The sequence below is a fragment of the Molossus molossus genome, unplaced genomic scaffold (assembly GCF_014108415.1).
Source record: "Molossus molossus isolate mMolMol1 unplaced genomic scaffold, mMolMol1.p scaffold_m16_p_19, whole genome shotgun sequence".
In the NCBI taxonomy this organism is placed as follows: domain Eukaryota; kingdom Metazoa; phylum Chordata; class Mammalia; order Chiroptera; family Molossidae; genus Molossus; species Molossus molossus.
In genome coordinates this window covers 40,807,013-40,828,240 of record NW_023425354.1, presented here as the reverse complement: position 1 = coordinate 40,828,240, position 21,228 = coordinate 40,807,013, and the positions used below count along the sequence as shown (strand labels likewise).

General features: G+C 38.7%; 1 protein-coding gene and 1 pseudogene across 1 annotated transcript in view; both read right to left on the bottom strand.

The window, feature by feature from the left end:
- The window catches only part of CPD (carboxypeptidase D), a 71,534-nt gene that overhangs the window by 30,620 nt on the left and 19,686 nt on the right, over positions 1-21,228 (bottom strand). The window contains exons 3-7 of the mRNA XM_036270004.1: positions 9,203-9,345; positions 8,340-8,509; positions 6,589-6,938; positions 6,047-6,238; positions 4,519-4,686 (exon numbers count right to left, since the gene is read on the bottom strand). Coding sequence (XP_036125897.1) covers positions 4,519-4,686; positions 6,047-6,238; positions 6,589-6,938; positions 8,340-8,509; positions 9,203-9,345 — 1,023 coding nt within the window. The remainder of the gene's footprint in view (positions 1-4,518; positions 4,687-6,046; positions 6,239-6,588; positions 6,939-8,339; positions 8,510-9,202; positions 9,346-21,228) is intronic.
- LOC118635076 lies at positions 11,240-12,380 on the bottom strand (annotated as a pseudogene).

Here is a 21,228-nt window from a genome sequence, read left to right as displayed (position 1 = left end):
ACCGTGGCCTCCTGTCAGGAGCTTGCCCGCATCCACTTGGCCCTCAGCCCTCATCCGGCACCATGGCGCCGAGGTGACAGTCACGGAGCATAAAATCAATGTCCTCATTAAAGCAACCAGGCTTGTTTGCACAGGCTCTGGCCAATGTCAACATTGGAAGCCTCATCTGCAATGTAGGGGCTGGGGGACCTGCCCTAGCAGCTGGTGCTGCACCAACCGGAGGTCCTGCCCCCTCCACCATGGCTGCCCCAGCTGAGGAGAAGACGTGGAGGCAAAGAAAGAATCTGAGGCGTCTGATGATGACATGGGCTTTGGATTTTTTTACTAAAACTCTTTTGTGACATGTTCAATAAAAGTCTGAACTTTGAAAAAAAAAGGGGGGATGTGTGGCCCCTTGATGTCCAATTAATGCTCCCATCTCATTTTGCAGATGTGGAGTCTAAAACAGAGAGGGTAAATGGTTTATGTATGGAGAGCAGAGCCAGCTCTGACCTACACTCAGAAAAAAAAAAATGCTAAAAATACCTTATGCTCATATTAAAAATTAGTCAATTGGAGTTATATGATTTTTCATGACCTAAAGAAAATAAAGTGATGCTGAAGACATATGTAAAGGATGTCAATTCCCTTCATGTTCCCCACAGGGCATAAAGCAGGTTGCTTCTCAGACAAGAGCCCTGAGCTACACATGCCCACTCTCCCACCGTAGAACAGAATCTTTTATTTCCCTATTAGTCACATTGTTTTCATTTGTCCATCTGTCCATTTATTCTGCCTCTACTAAGCCATTCACCTCCGCCTACTTCTTTTTTTTCCATACCACTTTATGAGAATGGAAGTGAAGGAACATATTCAACTTGAACTCAGATGAAGTAATTCTGTGATAACAAATAACAGCAAACATTTACATATTTTAAAAAATGTTATTTAAGAAGCAAATATGAAGAACTATGCTCATTCCAATCCCCCAAATAGTCCTAACAAGAACAAGTGTACTTCAACACCTCTTAGACATATTTATTTAAAAAAATCTAATTTCACCCTGGACCTACAACCCATATTTAAAAATTCAAACAAACAAAAAGTCAACATCAACTCCTACTCAATACTATCTTTCAAATGGCTAATATCTGAAGGCCAAAAAAGAGATCATAAAAGACTTAAAATACTTCCACAAAACAGTTTATTTATTTCTATTTTTTGTTAATCCTCACCCAAGGATATCCAAAGATATTTTTCCATTGATTTTTTAGATAGAGTGGAAGGGAGGGAGGGAGGGAGGGAGGGAGGGAGGGAGGGAGGGAGGGAAACATAGATGTGAGAGAGACACATTGATTGGTTGCTTCCCATAGGACCCGGACTGGGGCTGGTGATGTAACCTGCAACCTAGGTATGTGCCCTTGACCAGGAACTGAACCTGCGACCTTTCAGTCTGTTGGCCAATGCTGTAACCACTGAGAAAACTGGCCAGGGCCAAATTAGTTTATTATTATTTTTTAATTAGCATTGACCTAAAAAGCATGAGTAACAAAAGAAAAAAATAGAAAAATTTTACTTCATCAAAATTAAGAACTTTTCTTCATCAAAGGACATTATTAAGAAAATCAAAACATAGCCTACAGAATGGAAGAAAATATTTTCAAATCAGCAATCTGATAAAGTTATAGAACCCAGGATACATAAAAAACTATAACAACTCAACAAAAAGACATAAAAAACAATTAAAAATAGGAAAAGGTTTGAGCAGATAGGTCTCCAAAGAAGATATACAAATGGCCAACCAAGCACATGAGAAGATGCTCAACATATGTGTTCAGGCTGGGTAGCTCAGCTGGTTAGAGCATCATCCTGATACGTCAAGAGTGCAGGTTTGATCTCTAGTCAGCGCACATACAAGCAGCAGCCAATGAACGATCAATAGGTAGAACAACAAATCAATGTTTCTCTTTCTTTCTCTAATCAATTTTAGAAAACCTTAATGAAATACTATTTTTCACCCACTAGAATGGCTATAATAAAAAAAAAGAAAAATAACAAGTATTGGTGAGTATGTGGAGAAACTGAAACTCATACATTGCTGGTTGAAATGTAAAATAGTTCAGTTACTGTGGAAAACAGCAGTTCCTCAAAGAGCTAAACTTATAAAATTACCCAAAAGAATTGAAAACAGGGATTCAACTAGATACTGTATGCCAATGTTCGCAGCAGTATTATTCATAATACTAAAAAAGTAGAAACAGCCTAAATACCCATCAACAGATTAACAGATAAAGCAATTGTGGTATATACATACGATGGAACATTGTTCAGCCACAAAAAGGAATGAAGTACTAATACATACACTACCATATAAACAAACCTTGAAAACATTATGCTAAATAAAAGAAGGTAGACTAGAAAGGTCACATATAGTATGATTCCATTTCTATGAAATATCCAAATTAGGAAAGTCCACAGAGATAGAACACAAATTGGTGACTGTTAGGGCTCGAGGGAAGGGGGGAATGGAAGCAACTGCTTAATGGGTGAGGAGATACAAACGTTGTGGAACTGGATAGAGATGGTGGTTGCACAACATTGTGAATACACTAAAAACATCAATGTTCACTTTAATGTGGTTAATTTTATGTTACATGAATTTCACCCCAATAAAAAATTAGTATCAAAATGTACAAAAAGGAATCTTGCTTTTCTCTATATTCCTTCCTGTCCTTCTAAATTGAAATCCTATTTTCAATGTCTTTGCCAATATTCCAAAACCCATTTAAAGATTATTAAGATGAGAAAACAAAATATGTCATGGAAAGAAACATGTCTACCTGATTGAAGATGAATCCCCCACCATGCCAAGATCTTGATACCACATGTGTAAATTTGTAAATTATTTTCATTGGAATGTAACTAGTAATTAAGTTTTCAGATTTAGCCAATATGACATGTGATGCATTCTGAGAATATTTTTAAAATTTCAAAATGTAAAGAATATTTTCTATCAAACATGGTATAAAATACATAAAATATTTTTTAAAGTTATTTTGCCAACCAGGCTGTAACTTCCTAATTTCTGTTTGGGTCTTGGAGAATCATCCATGATTACCAACTGTGGAAGTATTTTTTTCTACTACTGGCAAGCTTTCAAAGCAATTTTTAGAGAATTTCAATTTACTTGTTTAATCCAAATATCCTAAGTGTACACTGTCATTCTAAAATGGAATGATATTTTTAGAATGGCATTGGGTGAATCTATATGCCATCAAGTCTCAGTTGTGATACTACATCTTCAGGTATTCCAACAAATGTTGACATTACATTTCTTTCCCCTTGCCTCTGGTGCTAATACCTTCACTCTTAAAAAAAAAACAGCAGCAACAACAAAAAAACAGTTTTACTGAGATATAATTCATATACCATACAAATCATCCATTTAAAGTATATCCATTACTTAGTATATTCACAGGGTTGTACAATCTTTACTACTATCTAATTACAGAACATTTCATCACTCCCCCCCAAATCTGTGCCCATTAGCAGTCACCCATTCCCTTCCACCACTATCTACAGCTTTCTATCTCTATGAATTTGCTTATTCTGAATATTTCATAAAAATGTAATCATACAATATATGGTTTCTTGTGACTGGCTTCTACCCCTTGGCATGTTTTCACAGTTGTAGCATGCATCAGTATTTCATTCTTTTTCATGTCCAAATAATATTCTGTCACAATGGATATACCACATTTATTTATCCATGCATCATTTGATGGACAATGGGTTGTTTATCCTTTTTCATTACTATAAATAATGCTACTATGAATATTCACGTGCAAGTTCATCTGTAGACATAGGTTTTCAATTCTATTGGGTATTGATACTGTCACTCTCATTCACACAACCCTAGTTGGACATTGTGATAATTTTTAATCTTGACCTCTCATCCTATTCAACTGATCAGTTCCTGCTGAATTATGGAAGTGTATAAGCTCAGGCACTACATGAGAATGAGGTCATTGTGCTGCAGTTAAATATACATAGCAAGTAATAGATGAGAAAATGTCAAAATTTAAACCTACATTTCAAGAGTTTACTAAACTTTAGGGAGAAAAAGGACTAAACATTTGGATCTGTTAGTGTTTAATTTTATAAATGACAAAAAGCATGTTACCGAATTCTCAGTGAGAGGGATAAATATAAAACACTTGTGAGGGATAAATATAAAACACTTGAAGGACTGAGAGACAGAGAGGAAAAAAAGAGGGAAGGGGAGGGGAAGGAAAGGGAGGGAAAAGAACTCATGGTGGGAGGGGTATGGGGGAGGGGAAGGGGGAGGGAGGAAAGGACAAAATGGCCAGGAAATTGGCTTAAAAAGTAATGAAAGGGAACTTTATTGTTGTCTACCATAAAAGCAATAACAGGATATCCATTTTAAGACAGCCTAAGACTATAAACAGATAAAATTCCACCAGGATTTTCAAATGCTCTCAATGAGAATTAATTAGTAGACTATCAAGTTGCTATTACCTCCGTGCAGGTTTGCTGACAGTACAAATGGATAGGCCTTCATCCAACTCATTACAGCAATAGTTTCTGGTTGGGTAGGATCTGTGATCTGGACAAACTGGTCTGGGAAATTTCGGTTCAAGTCAAAGTTGTTGCTGTTGTTTCTGCCAATTACACTTATTGAATCTCCTATATGATAAAGGATTCAAATTTAAGCCGTGTATCACTTACATTTTGATCCAACACATACTGCTTCAGCTATCTCAAAGGTAAGTATGAACACATCAGGCTTCACTCTAATCAATCACACTATAATTAAAATTCACATCTTTTTTACATTATACATTTAAAAAATCTCTCTCTTTCAAATCTTTTGAACAGAGAGGCAAAGCCATTTTCTTTTCATGTCTGCCCTCTGGTCATACTTTGAGGGTAAAAAATCCAACTATACACATTAAAGTTTTGCTCAATTGCCCACAGTCCACAGACAAGGTCATGATCATAATGCTGAGTGGGGGACTCTATTGTACTGGTATACAGGTCACTAAAACATCAAAGAAACAAACCATTAGAAAAGAAGAAAACTGTGTATCACATTAAAGTAATCACAAAAAGGTAAAGTTAGCTGAGAATATAATTGGAAGTTTAACCTGGTGGGGAAGAAAGGGTTTAACTTAAGCTTATTCCATTTTACTATGGAATGGGAGACCTATTATTGTCATTATAATGAGAAAAAAGTGTAGGTGAATGAAGAAGACATACTGGGAAGGCTTACTAGTCTAGCAAGTAGTTCCACCTTCAGTAAGGTCTCAAGGGAGAAATTCGAGGGGGATTTGTGAAGCCACAAAGGATGAGGTCCTTAGGGAAGGAATATGAACTATACATATGAGGATTAACCTGGTCATTCATTAGTTGATTGGGTGTTCAGTCAGTGCGAGTAATAAATCATGTGGCTGCACATTCATATTGTGGTACCTCTTCCACTGACTGGTCACTACTTGGAAGAAACCATAGCTTGGGAAAGATGGATTCTCACTCTCCTAGTGTTCGGTGTAAGGTGGCTTGTGGAAGCAAGTTGCTCCCCAGACCCAGGAGAGAGGGGCTAGCCCAGAGGAGGCAGAGGAATGGGAAGTCAATAACTTAGCAGGTTTAGAATATGCATGGGGAGTAGAACTGCGACTCAAAACAGAGTCACCAGCTTCAAAAGATACACTTGGTTTGACTTTTCACTTATGAGATAAGGTTCTCGATATAATAATTAAACAAGCATCAGTGTTAAAGTAAAACAATTTATAAAAATCTTATCTATTTTTAGTAAATAAGAGAAATTACCAAGGTAGAGAACTCCACTAAACATAAATTCAATCACATTATTTTTGAATGAACTGGTCTTACAAGAATATAAAAGCTGGAACCAATGATAAATTCTAAGAATAAAATAGGAAGAAATTCAAGGGAAACAAACCAGTTCAAATTCTCTTCTACCCCCAAATAATCATACCATATAATGATCAAAAAGATTAAGCATTAATAAACAGCTATTCTTTACCTTCCTGGGCCTTTTCATACCCATCAGGATTCATGGATGGCATAAGGTGAATTCTAGTGCTACGAACCAAATCTGTAATTTCAGGGTCTGTTCCAAAGTTCTTACAAAGGTATTCGATGAGGTTCAATAGCAGTTCTCTTCCAACCACTTCATTTCCATGCATGTTTCCAATGTACTTAAATTCTGGTTCACCTGAAAGCAAAATAATTATATAGAAAACTTTTTTTCCTTTCCATTTATCACAAACTCTCACTACTTCCATAAATATATATGTCTGAGCAGGCGCAAAGCATGTATATATGCCATATACTATGAAAATAAAAATACTGTTAGCAGAAAGAACATAATCTATGCAAAATGTTAAATATTGTGCCTTATGTGGATTATTAAATAAACTTTCTTCTTTTCTGGAAAGACTGGTTACATTTTCTTTGTTCCAGATATACCTACTAGAGGTGACTTTTCAGATGAAACATAGCAGTATTGTAGTACATAGATCTGAGAGGCACCGCTAAAATTATGTGTAAGACCACACCAATTACCTGGTTCATGGACACCTGGATTATCAGATATCTCCATCACATAAAGTTCTCTTGACTCTACTGATTTTCCCAATGAATAAAGCCGGGTGATGTTAGGATATTCATTGGCAAACCTTCTCAAGAAGATTTCCATATCAGGGAAATGATGGTGGCGAAAGTCCTTTGGCTGAATTGGTTGGTGGGAGGATTGTGTTCCAGGAGCAAGATCAATGAAAGCAACTGTGCTAGCAGTTACTACAGCCTCAGTTGTGTCAGGGATAACTGAAGTCACAGTTGGCCGAAGGGAAAAATTCACCTTTGTAGCTGGTCCTTCTTCCACTATTATATTACTAATGTTTAGAGGCATATACCTGAAAAAAAAAATTTGAAAAAGTAGATGGTTTAGAGTTAAATAAAAATACACAGTTTGCCCTGCCCAGTGTGGCTCAGTGGGTACAGTGGTTCGAATCCCAGTCAAGAGCAAGTACCTGGGTTGCAGGTTTGATCCCTGGCCCCAGTTGGGGCATGTGTAGGAAGCAATCAATGGATGTGCCTCTCTCACATTGAAGTTTTTCTTTCTTTCTCCCTCCCTCCCTTCCACTCTCTCTAAAAATCAATGAGGATTAATAAAAACACACCTGTGCGCGCGCGCACACACACACACTGCTTTAACATTATAAAAGCTCAATACTTTTCATAGTCCAGTACTTAGTGATCTATCAAAACTCAACTAAATAAACATACATGTGTAAATTCAAGACTTTTAGGATATTATCTCACAGAGAATCCCCAAGTAAGTCTTTAAAGAACTATTTCTCTTACCATCTTCCCAGGTTCCACAGATTAGAATGCTTACCAAAAAAAATCATATTTTAAGGAGAGATAGAAGTCATTAATCCATTGTAATCACTGCTACAATACTCAAAGAAGGGATCAATTATCCAATTCTTTGCAGTTCCTTATCAAACTGACATTCCAATTATTCCAAATAGAAAAGTTAAAAATTAAATGAAAGGTTATCAATTAAATCCTTAGCAAAGTGATCTTACAGGAAGGTTTCCAGGGAAGGTGAGGAACCACTCATTTCATTTATTAGAAAGCAAATGATAAAAACAGCTCTCAGAATGTCTTTGACAGAGCTGATTTTCTCGTACTCTGATATTCAATTAGCCTTGAAGCAATGCTGTACACAGCTGACCATCTTTTCAAGCTTTTGTTTTTTAATCCTCACCTGAGGATATTTTTCCATTTATTTTCAGACAGAGTAGGAGGGGAGAGGGAGAGGGAGGGAGGGAGAGAGGGAGAGGAAGAGGAAGAGAGGGGGGGGAGAGAAAGAGAGAGAGAGAGAGAGAGAGAGAGAGAGAGAGAGAGAGAGAAACATTAATGTGAGAGAGACACATTGATTGGTTGCCCCCTGCAAGACCCCGACCAGGGCTGGGGACTGAACCGCAACCGAGGTATGTGTCCTTGACCGGAATCAAACCCTTAACTCTTTGGTCTGCAGGCTGCTGAGTCAAACCAGCTAGGGCTCAAGCTTTTAAAACTGTCCTTCCTCCCAATTTTACAATTATGCTTCCTATTCAGTTGTACTATTATATCATGTGACAAAAGACTCCACAATAGTATTTTCTCAATATGAAAGGGGGGGGGGGGTGTCCAGAAAACAAGGACAAATAAAAGCCAGATACAATAAATAACATTTCCTAGACTACATTTCTGTCTTAGATATAAACAAAGGTTTGGTATTTAAAGAGTCTAATTTAAATTCTTACCCAGTTAAAACTGCTGTAATGTTATAAGTTCCAGGAACAAGTAACCTGTGGAAATCACCAAATCTTCCTGTTGTGATATTATGATTAATACCAGCCACTGAGATGGTTGCATTCTCTAAGCCAGATCCTGTTACTGAATCTTTAACAAATCCTGTAACTCCAATGTGTACCTAAACAAAACAAGAATCAAAGCAGACTCCTCAGAGACAATCAATTTGGAAGGTAAGAGAGTATAACCTCTCTGTGTTGATATAGAATTCCTTAAAAAATAAGGTGACTCCTCTATCTCCCTGAAGTAGTTTTCAATGCCTCCAAGTTAAATAAACTATAGACAAAAGTATTAAATTATAAATTTAAGTTATATGTGTCTGAAATCTACACGGGTAATGTGCTTTTAAATTTCCTGTCCTCAAAGATAGACTTCTAATTCTCTCAACAAGACGTAAGTAATCATTACTGGTATATCCAGTAGTGTATTAGCTTGCCTCATGTTTAAATTAAACTTAAGTTCATGGTACATATAGTGATAAAGGTCCTCTAGCAAATATGATCACATGACATTGTAAGAACCTGGTAATACAAATTTGGCTAATTATTTCAGTTTGCAAAAGTGTTCTCAGACAGTCAAAAGAAGTTCTCAGGAGAAAAAGAGCTGGGATAAAGGGCAAGAAGGTACAACAAGAATATGTTCTAATAGATTCTAACACAATGGTTTTTACAGATAATTCTATAGTCTTAAATAATAAAAACAGATAAAGGTTATCTAGTTTAGGTTGTTATTCACATGCAACTGAATTTTCCCCTTATTTAATCCATTATTTCCATTCCCCAACCTTCCAGACCTTCCAGGTAGCTACTTTTACCTTTTCAATCAATGTGATCAAAGACTCACGATTGTTCTCCCATTCTTGTTGAAGCTGTGAAGCAGGTGGGTACTTGCAACAAGACAGTTCTAATGTGATCTCAAAACAGTTGGCCCATACATAATTATAATCTTGCATGCCACCTGTAACACGAAGGGAAACATAAGTTTACTCTCAGGATTCTCCTCTCAAAAACACCAAAAATCTGCCATCTCTTCATGTATAAATTTTCTTTTCATTAAATTGTTTGAAATTGGAGACAGTTCTTCAGTTACAGAGGATACTAAGAAGGAAGGTTCAAGGCACATACATTGAAAATAAATATGCATGCAGGAAATATGTCTGATTGATAGGATAAACTGTTATGAATAGCATGAACACATCAGTTAATAACAATAGCAATAATGATAACAGCTCTACATGCCAGACATTCTACAAGCTTTATGTATATTAACGTTTAATCTTTACAACAACTGTAAGAAGTAGGTATTACTATTTCGCCCAATTTACAGATATGAGGCACAGAGAGGTTAAGATTTTTGACATAAGTGACATGATTGTAATCCTAAATTGTCAAGGATATTCATGCCAAAGTATTATTAAGTGTCTACTATTTTAACTGTCCTTCCCTTATTCAAGAAGGTGGCAAAAAGAAAAAAAAAAAAAAGGCTGTATATAGGGTGGTGCAGCTACATAAATCAGGAGGGGAAAATATAACACAACAAACCCTTTCAAAATGTGTTTAATGGAAGAGGGAAGCAAAAACAGGAATAAACATCCATGGTCAGCCACCTTCACTCTCTCCTACACCTTTACAAGCTCACACATTCATTCTGTGGAAAGCCTATTACTTTATCATTCCTGTCACTTGATTTTTTAAAAATAGAATTTATTTTAGGGCAATTTTAGGTTCACAGAAAAAACTGAGACAGAAGGTACAGAGATTTCCCATAGCCCCCTGTTCCCACACACGCATAGTCTCCATTACCACCATCCCACCAGAATGTACATTTGTTACAACTGATGAATATATATCATTACCATCCAAAGTCCACTGCTTACATTAAAGTTCTCTCTTGTTACTGGACATTCTATGAGTTTGCACAAATGTATAATACCATGTTTCCACTGTTTTAGTATTATACAGAGTAGTTCCACTATGCTAAAAATCCTCTGTGCTCTACCTATTTGTCCCTGCCCCCCAACCCTTGCCAAATACTGATCTTTTTAATATCTCCACATGGTTTTGTCTTTTTCAGAATGTCATATAGCTGGAATCATACAGCATGTAACCTTTTCACATTGGTTTCTTTCATTTAGTAATAGGTATTTAAGGTTCCTCCATGTCTTTTTATGGCTTGATAGCTCATTTCTTTTAGTGCTGAATAATATGCCATTGTTTGGATGTACCACAGTTTATTCATTCACCTACTGAAGGACATCTTGGCTGCTTCCACGTTTTGGCAATTATGAATAAAGTTGCTATAAACAGCTGTGTGCAGGTTTTTGTATGGATATGTTTTTAACTCCTTTGGGTAAATAAATACCAAGGAGCTCAACTGCCGGGTTGTATGGTAAGAGTATGTTAGTTTTGTAAGAAACAATCAAACTGTCTTCTAAAGTGGCTGTACTATTTTGCATTTCCACCAATAATGAATCAGAGTGCTGTTGCTCAACATCTTAGCCAGTATTTGCTGTTGTCAGCATTCCAGATTTTGGCCATTCTGATAGGTGTGTAGTGGTAAATCATTGTTTCAATTTGCATTTCCCTAAGGACATATGATGTGGAACATCTTTCCTTTTTTTCAATAAGTAATTACCAGATTACTATTTATTAGTTTGTTTGAAGCTTTAGGTATAGTAAGTATGGAATGCAGAACAAAGAGCAGGTACAGTCTCTTCCCTCTCTCCCTGCTCACCAGCAATTTGCAAATAATTAAAGGCTGATTGAGAGTTTAACAATTCATGGCATTTCTATAATACCTTTACAGAAGGCCTTATATATAGTATATTAACAAACCCACCTGCCACCCTCATTAAACATTTCTACATTTAAAAAATAGTAAATAAAAATTTAACTCTGTTATAATATCATTGCCTCATGTTTTTGTAACTAGATTGAATTTCAGCTCTGGAATTTTCTAGTTGTCTTCAAAGTTTCCTCCAGTAGGGAAGAAGGCCTGTCACTTATTCCACATAAGGGTAGAGAGGAACTCCTTTGACCTCCAGCCCAGTTATCTTGAAAATTCTACCAGCTTCAGGATGCCGCAAAAGACCCTCAAGATCCAATCCATCTTGGGCACAGGTCACATACATTTCAGAGTAATCCTTCTTTCCAAAGCACATGAGATTGTTTTATCATCAAGCAACTTCACACTTTGGAGACTTTTCTCAGGATCTAAACGAATCACTGTTCCTCCATTGTAACAGGCCACCCAGAGCTTCCCCTCAGCATTGATACACATTCCATCTGGGATTTGTTTTTCATTCTTTAGCTTGTAAAACACTTCTATGATTGGAGCTCTTTCCTGTCTGCAGGTCATAGTCAAAGGCATTGATGTAACTGAAGATTTTGTGGTCCAGGAACCAATCCAAACCACTGGAGATGTTCACCTGGTCAAAGTACTTTTCCACATGGTGGTCAGTAAAGAGCGAGTACAGTGACCCCTGGTGCCAGTCCAGAATTGCTAGGGCTGTTTCCTCAGCCATGATGCCAGCAAAGTATCTCCCAGCAGGATCCACCTTCCTGTCATTGAATTGATTGTTTTCCTTGTCCTTATCTACTGTGGCCAGGACAATGGCTGACTGATCTTCCCAGTTCAAAGCACAAGCACAAAACTTTGTTCCGATAGCGGTGACATAGCCTCCTGACTGGCAGAAGGCCACAGAGCTGACTGGGGCATCCATAGTCACTCGCTGAACTTGGTTGCCGAGAGAATCTTACCAGCAAACCTTTTGTGCAGGAATATCTATGAAGAACAGAGAGTTGGACTCTTCCTCCCACTCTGGAGACTCACCACACTGGCAGTTCCCAGGAAGGACACACTCAATCTTAATGGAAGGCATTGTCATGGAGGAGAGGTAAGCACTGGTGACTCTCAGAGAGCCAGCTGCTCAGAGCCATCTTTTCATATTTATTTGCCATCTGTATATTCTCTTTAGTGAGGTATCTGTTAACGTCTTTGCCCATTTTAAAATATGGTGGTGGTTTTCTTTTTATTTATTGATTTGAGATAGAGGGCAGGGGAATAAGAGTGAAAGAGAGAGAGAGCAAGAGAAACCGATTTGTTGTTCCATTTCTTTATATGTGCATTGGTTGATGCTTGTACGTGCCCTGACCAGGGATTGAACCCGCAATCTTGGCATAACAGGATGACACTCTAATCAACTGAGGTCAGGGCCTGGTGGTTTTTTTCTTACTGGTTTGTTTTGGGTTTTTTTGTAGATTTTGGATAACAATCCTGTATCAGATGTCATTTCCTTCTTTTGGGGGCTGAATACATGCCATTTTATGTATACATTGCATTTTTTTCCCTATTCATATGTCAATAGATATTTAAGTTGCTTCTTGGCAATTGTGAATAATGATACAGTGAACATGAGTGTGCAAATATCTTTTCATGGTGCTATTTTCAATTCTTCTGTATATATACCCAGATGGAATTGTGAATAATTGGTCACTCTATTTTTAACCTTGTGAGCCAGCTTCATACTGTTTTCCATAGTGGTTGCACTATTTTATATTCCCACCAGACATGCAAAGAGTTCCAAATTACCTTGTTTTTTTGATAGTGGCTATCCTAAGAGGAGACATTTCACTGTGGTTTTGATTTGCATTTCCTTGATGATTAATGATACTGAGCATCTTTTCATATGCTTGTTGTCCATTCGTATATCTTTGAAGAAATGTCTATTCAAGTCCTTTGCTCATATATAAATCACACTACTTGTTTTTGTTGTTGCTGAGTTATAGCAGTTCTTTATATATTCTGAATATTAACCCCTTATCAGATATGTGGTTTGCAAGTATTTTCCACAGGTTGCCTTTTCACTTTACTGATTGTTTCCCTTGCTGCATAGAACACTGAAGGTTCTGAGTAGAAGTGTGATAGGATCTAAATTGCCTTTCTAGCCCTGGCTGGCTTGGCTCAGCAATTAGATTATCGGCCCATGGACCAATGAGTAGTGGGTTCGATTCCAGTCAAGGGCATGTACGTCAGTTGCGGTTCATCCCCGGCCCTGGTCGGGGTCATGCGGGAGGCAACCAATTGATGTTTCTCTCTCTCTCCCCCTCCCCCCTCCCTCCCACTCTGTCTGAAAATAAATGGAAAAATATCCTTGGAGGACTTCCGGTCAAGATGGCGGGTAGGTAAACGCGGTATCGCGTCCTCCCACAACGACATCAAAGTTACAACTAAACTACAGAACCACCATCATTCAAAACCACCTGAAATCAAGCTGAATGGAAGTCCTACAACTACGGAATTAAAGCAGCAGCCACATCCAGACTGGTAGGAGGGGCGGAGGTGGACAGGCTGGTCACACACCCACGTGTGGCGGATAAAAATCAGGAGGACACCTCGGCTGGGAAGGTCCTTCCTGAGGACTGAGGGGGTCCTTGTCCCACACCAGGTGCCCCGCTCAGGGTTCCAGTGCCAGGAAGAGAAGTCGCCATCACTTCTGGCTGGAGAAACCAGCGGGAACTGAGGCTCAGGGAAGCTGAAGCGGCTGGAGCCCCAGGCAGCTCCTTAAACGGCCCGCGCACGGACTTATTGGACTCTCTCCCTCTAAGCTTGGAGGGGAGCAGCTACAGGGGCGCCAGAGACATACAGGGAAGAACTGAGCTGTTTGGCACTGGAGCGAGGGCTGGAGAGGGGGCTTTCTCCGGGACAGACATGCTGTCAGAGGCCTTTGTTCCTTTGGTGAGTCCTTCCCTGGGGCGGCAGACAGAAGCCATATCTGAGCCCTGGCTGGTTTGGCTCAGCGGTTAGAGCGTTGGCCTGCAGTCCGGAGAGAAGCCATATCTGGGACTCCAGCAACCCGGCTCACACTGGTAGCCCCGCCCTGGTGACTCCCTGAGGCCCCGCCCCACCCCACCCAACTTTCAGGCCCACCCAAGCTGTTGCCACTTGCTTAACCATAGAATTGGCCTGTCTTGGATCCTGCTTCAGGTTTTTCCTAAATTCTTTCAAACGAACAGCATCTGGTCTCAGCTAGCACCATACCTCTCGTTAAGTAATACACTGAAACAAACACAGGGAGGCAGCCAAAATGAGGAGACAAAGAAACAGGTCCCAAATGAAAGAACAGAACAAAACCCCAAGAAAAGAACTAAGCAAAATGGAGATAAGCACCCTAACAGATGCTGAGTTCAAAATACTGCTTATAAGGATGCTCAATGAACTTAGTGAGAACCTCAAGTGAGGGCCTTAGTGAGGGCCTCAAGAGCATAAAAAAGGACCAGTCAGAAATCATGGATGCACAGTTAGAATTGAAGGAGGCATTAACTGAAATAAAGAATAATTTACACAGCTTCAATAATAGAGTACGTAAATCCAAGGAGCAAACCATTGATTTGGAATATAAAGAAGCAAAAAATGCCCAATCAGAACAGCAAAAAGAAAAAAGAATCCAAAAAAATGAGGATAGTGTAAGGAGCCTCTGGGACAACTTCAAGCGTGCCAACATTTGCATCTTGGGGGTGCCAGAAGGAGAAGAGCGAGAACAAGAAATCGAAAACCTGTTTGAAACAATAATGGCAGAAAACTTCCCTAACTTGGTGAAAGAAACAGACATACAAGTCCAGGAAGCACACAGAGTCCCAAACAAGATGAACCCCAAGAGGCCCACACCAAGACACATCATCATCAAAATGCAAAAGGTTCAAGACAAAGAGAGAATCTTTAAAGCAGCAAGAGAAAGGCAGCTAGTTACCTACAAGGGAGTACCCATTAGGCTGTCAGCTGATTTCTCAAAAGAAGCTTTGCAGGCCAGAAGGGAGTGGCAAGAAATATTCAGAGTGATGAAAAGCAAGAACCTACAACCAAGATTACTCTATCCTGCAAAGCTGTCATTTAGAATCGATGGCCATATAAAGACTTTCTCAGACAAGAAAAAGTTAAAGGAGTTCATCACCACCAAACCGTTATTATATGAAATGTTGAAGGGTCTTTTTGAAGAAAAAGATAAAATATATGAACAAACAAAATGGCAATGAATACATATCCATCAACAATGGAATCTACAAATAAAATGAACAGGTAGAACAGAAACATTCTCATAGATACAGAGAACATTTTGTTGGTTGTCAGTAGGGAGGGGGGTTGGGGGAATGGGTGAAAAAGGTGAAGAGATTAAGAAGTACAGATTCATTGCTAGATTGACAAACCTCAAAGGGAAAGGGGTTGGGGTGGGAAGAAATAAACCAAAGAACTTATGTGCATAACCAAGGGACACAGACAATAGTGTGGGAAAAGGCGGGAGGGGGGCGAGAGTGGGGAGGAGGGGGTCAATGGGGGAAAAAATGTGGAACATCTGTAATACATTTTACATTCAACAATAAAGATTTAAATTAAAGAAAAAGAAAAAGAAAAAAGAAAAATATCCTTGGATGAGGATTAAAAAATAAAATAAATTGCCTTTCTAAAAGATCACTCTGACTGCTGGATGGAAAATGACTTGGGGTGGTGCAAAAAGGGGAGCAGGGAGATGGATCAGAAGAGAATAGTGGCTTGAACTAGGTTGGTGGTAATGGAGATGAAGCAAATAGATTTGGGTATTCAAAGGACTTGTTTACAAGGAATCAAGGATGACTTCTAGAATTTTAGCTTGAGAACCTAGGGAGAAGATGAAGGAGAACAAAGGGAAAAGATATGGCATGCCTAAGGTTCTTCATTCTCTCTTACAGTACTTCTTCCCTTGGTGCTTCCTGTAGCCCCATGGCTTTAAACATTATCTACAGGCTGACAACTCTCAAATTTCTATTTCCAGTCTACACCTCTTTCCCAGACTCTAGTCTTGTACATCTAATTGACTCTTCAATATCTCTACTTGGATATTGCTAACTTAACATATCCTCATCTTCCCCAAACCTGCTCCCCCTGCAGTCCCCCCATTGTGGTTAATGGCACTTCCATCCTTGTAATTGCTCCTGCCAGTATATCCAGAATCCAAAGATTTGTATTTCTCCTGACTTCCACTGCTGCTGCCCTGGTACAAGCCACCATCCTTTCTCCAGCTAGATTTCTGTCACATTTTAATAGTCTTCCTGTTCCTACCCTTGCCCTTCTATATTCTTTTCTCAATGGAGATGCCAGAATAATTCTGTTGAAATATATCAGATGTTATTCTTCTGTACAATGATCCCCTATTTCACTCAGACTAAAAGCCCTACATGATTTGTCCTCCACCACTCCCCTTTCCTCTTTAACATCCTTTCATGCTCTCCCTATTACTGGCTCAGCACCAGCCACACTGGCCTCCTTGCTGTTCGTCTTGACTTTGGGTCTTTGCTCTACCTTTTTCCTTTGTCTGGAATGCTTTCTCCCAAATGTCCCTACTTGACTCCCTTACCTCCAGCTCTTTGCTCCAAATTCAACTTGACAATAAACCTTACCCTTACGTCCCCATTTAAAGTTTCTAGTTACTTCTTTCCATGACTATCCAAGGTCCATCCCATCAGCACTCATAATTCCACTCTCCCTTTTCTACTTTTGTATTTTTCTATAGCACTTAATAATTCACCTACCATGTTTATCATTTACTGCCTGTTTTTCCCTACTAGATTTTAAGCAAGGGCGAAGATATTTGTTATGCCCACTGATGGATATTCCAAACACTAGAACAGTACCTGGCATATAGTTAGTAGTCCTTCGATAAATAGGAATGAAAGTAAGTAGTGGGAAGCCCTGGCCAGGTAGCTCAAGTGGTTAGAGCATCCTCCCAATACGCTAAGGTTTTGGGTTCGATCTCTGGTCAGAGCACATACAAGAAACAACCAATGAATGCATAATTAAGTGGAACAACAAATCAGTTTTTTTTTTCTCTCTCTCTCTCCTTCCCTCCCTCCCTCTCTCAAATCAATAAATTTAAAAATAAAAAGAAAGTAGTGGGAAATTATGACTTCTGTTTTGAATGTATTAAATGAGATGCCCATTAAGCATCTAAGTGGAAATATCAAACAGACTTTCTCTTCCCAGAATATATGCAGGTTTATAATCACCACAGACTTGGTAACCTGTTTTTCTTGGAAAGCAAGGTATCCGTCATCTTTTGGCATTCTCTTATCTTCTGGTATCTTGCACTCACTTGGTGTCTTACAGGAAACTGGTGAGATGTTGAGTTTCATATCCCTACCCAGTCACACTTAGTCATTAAATGATGTTAGTCTCTTTTAGTTATAGTTGACCTAGATTCATCTTTGCCAACCCTTACATGTATGTACACATATGGATATATACATGCTATTCATTGTATATAATATTTATTAAGCTTTTCCAATTTTATTATATCAGTCACAGTACAATGGCCATTGTGTGTGAGACAAACTAAGATTATAGAGATTTATAAATAAGAAACATACTTGGAGAGTTCAGAGTCTTAGTAAAGAAGCAGAACACAGAACACATACAAATAACCATTTCAGATCAATGCAAGTGTGAACTAACCTAAGTTTTTGCATTTGTAAAACTTAATAGCTCTGCTAAATTGCAAAAATGGTCAACTCACATTTTAATTATGTCAGAGGCAGTGAAGTATACTACTTATAACACTATAATCACCAGGCGTGAGTCCTAGTATTCTTTTGTCTGTCCCTTAATTGTTGTACCTCAGTAGCAATTTAAGAAATAATAGCTAAGAGCAATAAGAAGACTATGTTTACAGTAATAGTGCTATCTAATCAGCTTTTTAGAGTAACTTTAATAGGATTGTAACTAGCCAGTTCCGATCATTAACTCATACAAATATATTCCCAGGATAGGGGGTAGAGAAAAACAGAAGTTTTGTTGTTGTTTTTTTTAAAATAAGACTTAATTCCAAGAGAGGAAACTACATTTAGTGGTCACTAGTACCAAAGATCACACACTGTTTTACAAAGTGGCTATGCTATTTCACAATCCCACCAGCAATGTGTGAATGGTCCAGTTGCTCTGCAATTCACCTAACAAGATGGTCAAGCAACTGAGCAGCCTTTTTAATTTTAAGTATGCTAGTGGGTGTGCAGTGGTATCTCACTGTGGTTTTAATATATATTCCTGTTTCCTGTGTTTATTATCTGTTTAGAAAGACCTTGGAAACCACAGACCATAAGTGAGATTATTAGAGAGGAGGGGCTCAAGAAAGGGATCCCATAAAGTATTCCAGGAATTCCTGGGCTCAACCCTGAAATGCACGTGTGGGTCTGACTCTAAACAACATACCAAAAGCACTGAAATACAGTACAGACCACTGCCCACATTCCAGACTGGTCCCTGGGTGGTACCCACACAGCACAGATCTGAACAGGAAGTGCAAAGGCTTTGAAAATTGAACTGATTTTAGAATCTCAGCCCACAGAAGGGGAGTCAAAACGTTCAAAGCCTAACTGGGCCATTCACTGTGTGGACAAACTAACAAAAATTTACTCTGTTTGATAATACTTAAACAAGGCTCAGATCTTACAGATTCAAAATGTCCAGGATACAATCCAAACTTATTTGCCATTCAGAGAACCAGGAAAATGTCAACAACTTGGAAGGAAAAATAATCAACCCTAAGATGACGCAGATGTTGGAATTATCAGATTAACCTTAAAGCACTTATGATAGCCATACTCTAAGGAAGATTAAACATTCTTGAAATGAAATAAAAGAAACAGAAGACATAAAAAGAACAAAATGGAAATTTCATGAAAAAAATTTTTTCCATCACCACTTATCCCCTCATACCCTCTTCCACATCTACCCAACCCCTGCCACCACCACAATCACGACGACAATAACCAAAATTTTAAAATTTACTGGATGAATTCAACAGTGGAATCGAAATGACAAGGGGAATGAATGAGTTAACTTGAAGATAAATAAGTAGAAATTACCCAATCTGAACAACAGAGGAAAAAATATTTAAAAACAACAAAACAGTTTTAGGGATAATACCAAAAGGTCAACATTTTTGTCATTAGTCTTGGAAGGAGAGAAAAAAGTGTGCCATGGTGAAAAAGAAGTTGAAGAAATAATGGCTGAAAACTCCCCAAATTTCACAGAATATATAAACTTACATTTCAAGTAGCTCAGTAAATCCCAAACAGGATAAACTCAAAGAAATTCATGCCTAGATACTTCACAATCAAACTGCTGGAAAGTAAAGATAAAGGAAAAAAAAATCTTAAAAGTAGAGAAAAATGATACGTTTATAGAGGGAAATTACAATTTAAATCACTGTGAATTTCTCATCAGAGGCCACGGAGATCAGAAGACACAAGGTGTTTTTTGTTTTAATCCTCACCCCAGGATATCTTCCCATTGATTTTTCCACAGAGTGGGAGGAAGGAAGGGTGAGAGAGAAACATCAATGTAAGAGAGACACATTGATTGGTTCCCTACTGCACGACCCCAACAAGGCCAGGGACTGAACCACAACTGAAGTACATGCCCTTGACCAAGAATCAAACCCATGACACTCTAGTCCACAGGCCTACGCTCTAACCACTGATTCAAACTGCCAGGACACAAAATGTTTTAAAAAAAGAAAAAATTTGCCCTGGCCGGTTTGGCTCAGCGATTGAAGCATCATCCCGCAGATCAGAGAGGCCTGGGTTTGGTTCCCATTAGGGGCATGTACCTTGGTTGCAGTTTGTCCCCTGCCCTGGTTGGGGTTGTGTGGGTGGCAGCCACTCGATGTGTCTTTCTCACGCTGATGTTTCTCTCTCTCTCTCTTCCTTTCTCCCTCCTGCTCTCTCTGAAAATAAATGCAAAAAAAAAAAAAAAAAATTTAAGCCCTGGCCGGTTTGGATCAGCAGTTAGAGTGTCAGCCTGCAGTCCCAAGAGACCCAGGTTGGGTTCCTGCTAAGGGCATGCACCTCGGTTGCAGTTTGTCCCCAGTCCTGGTTGAGTTGTACAGGTGGCAGCCACTCGATGTGTCCCTTTCACGTTGATGTTTCTCTCTCTCTCTCTCTCTCTCTCTTCCTCTCTCTCCCTTCCACTCTATCTGAACAAAAAAAAAAGGGAAAAATGTCCTCAGGTGAGGAAAAAAAAAAAATTAAGAAAGAATCAGAATCGTCAACCCAGAACCCAGAGTTTTATATCCAGTGAAAATATCTTTCAGGGAATACAAGCAAAAAGACAGTCTCAGTGAAGGAAAACTGTAAGAATCCACCATAAGCCCACTTGTTTTAAAAGAAATGCTAAAGAACGTTCTTCAGCAGAAGAGAAATGCTAAAGAACGTTCTTCAGAGAAAAACATGGAACTTCAATAATGAAAAAAAAGAAATGGTAGCCCCCGGCCAGGTGGCTCAGTTGCTTGGAGCATTGACTTGTATACAAAAATAGGCTGCAGGTATGATTCCCCATCAGGGCACATACCTAGGCTGAGGGTTCAATCCCTGGTCAGGGCACGTTCTCTCTCACATTGATGTTTCTCTCTCTTTCTCTCTCTCTCTCTCTTCGCCTTCCTCTCTCTCAAATCAATAAACATATCCTCAGGGGAGGATTTAAAAAAAAGAAGAAAAAGAAATGGTAAATATAATACACTGTTTTTCTCCTCTTAAATTCTTTAAAATATTTATGACAGTGAAAGCAAAAACCATAACACTGTCTGGTGCGGTTTTCAGTGTATATACATATAACACATATGACAACTATAACATAAAGGGGGGGAGGGGTAAAGAGCAGAGGTAAGATCTGTACATTCACCTTGAAGTGATAAAACATTAATTCTCAGTAGAACTGTGAAAAGTTAAGTAAGTAAATTGTAATTCCTAGATCAACCACCAAAACAAACTCTACAAAGAGATATCATAAAAACACAACATTACGAAAACAAACTAC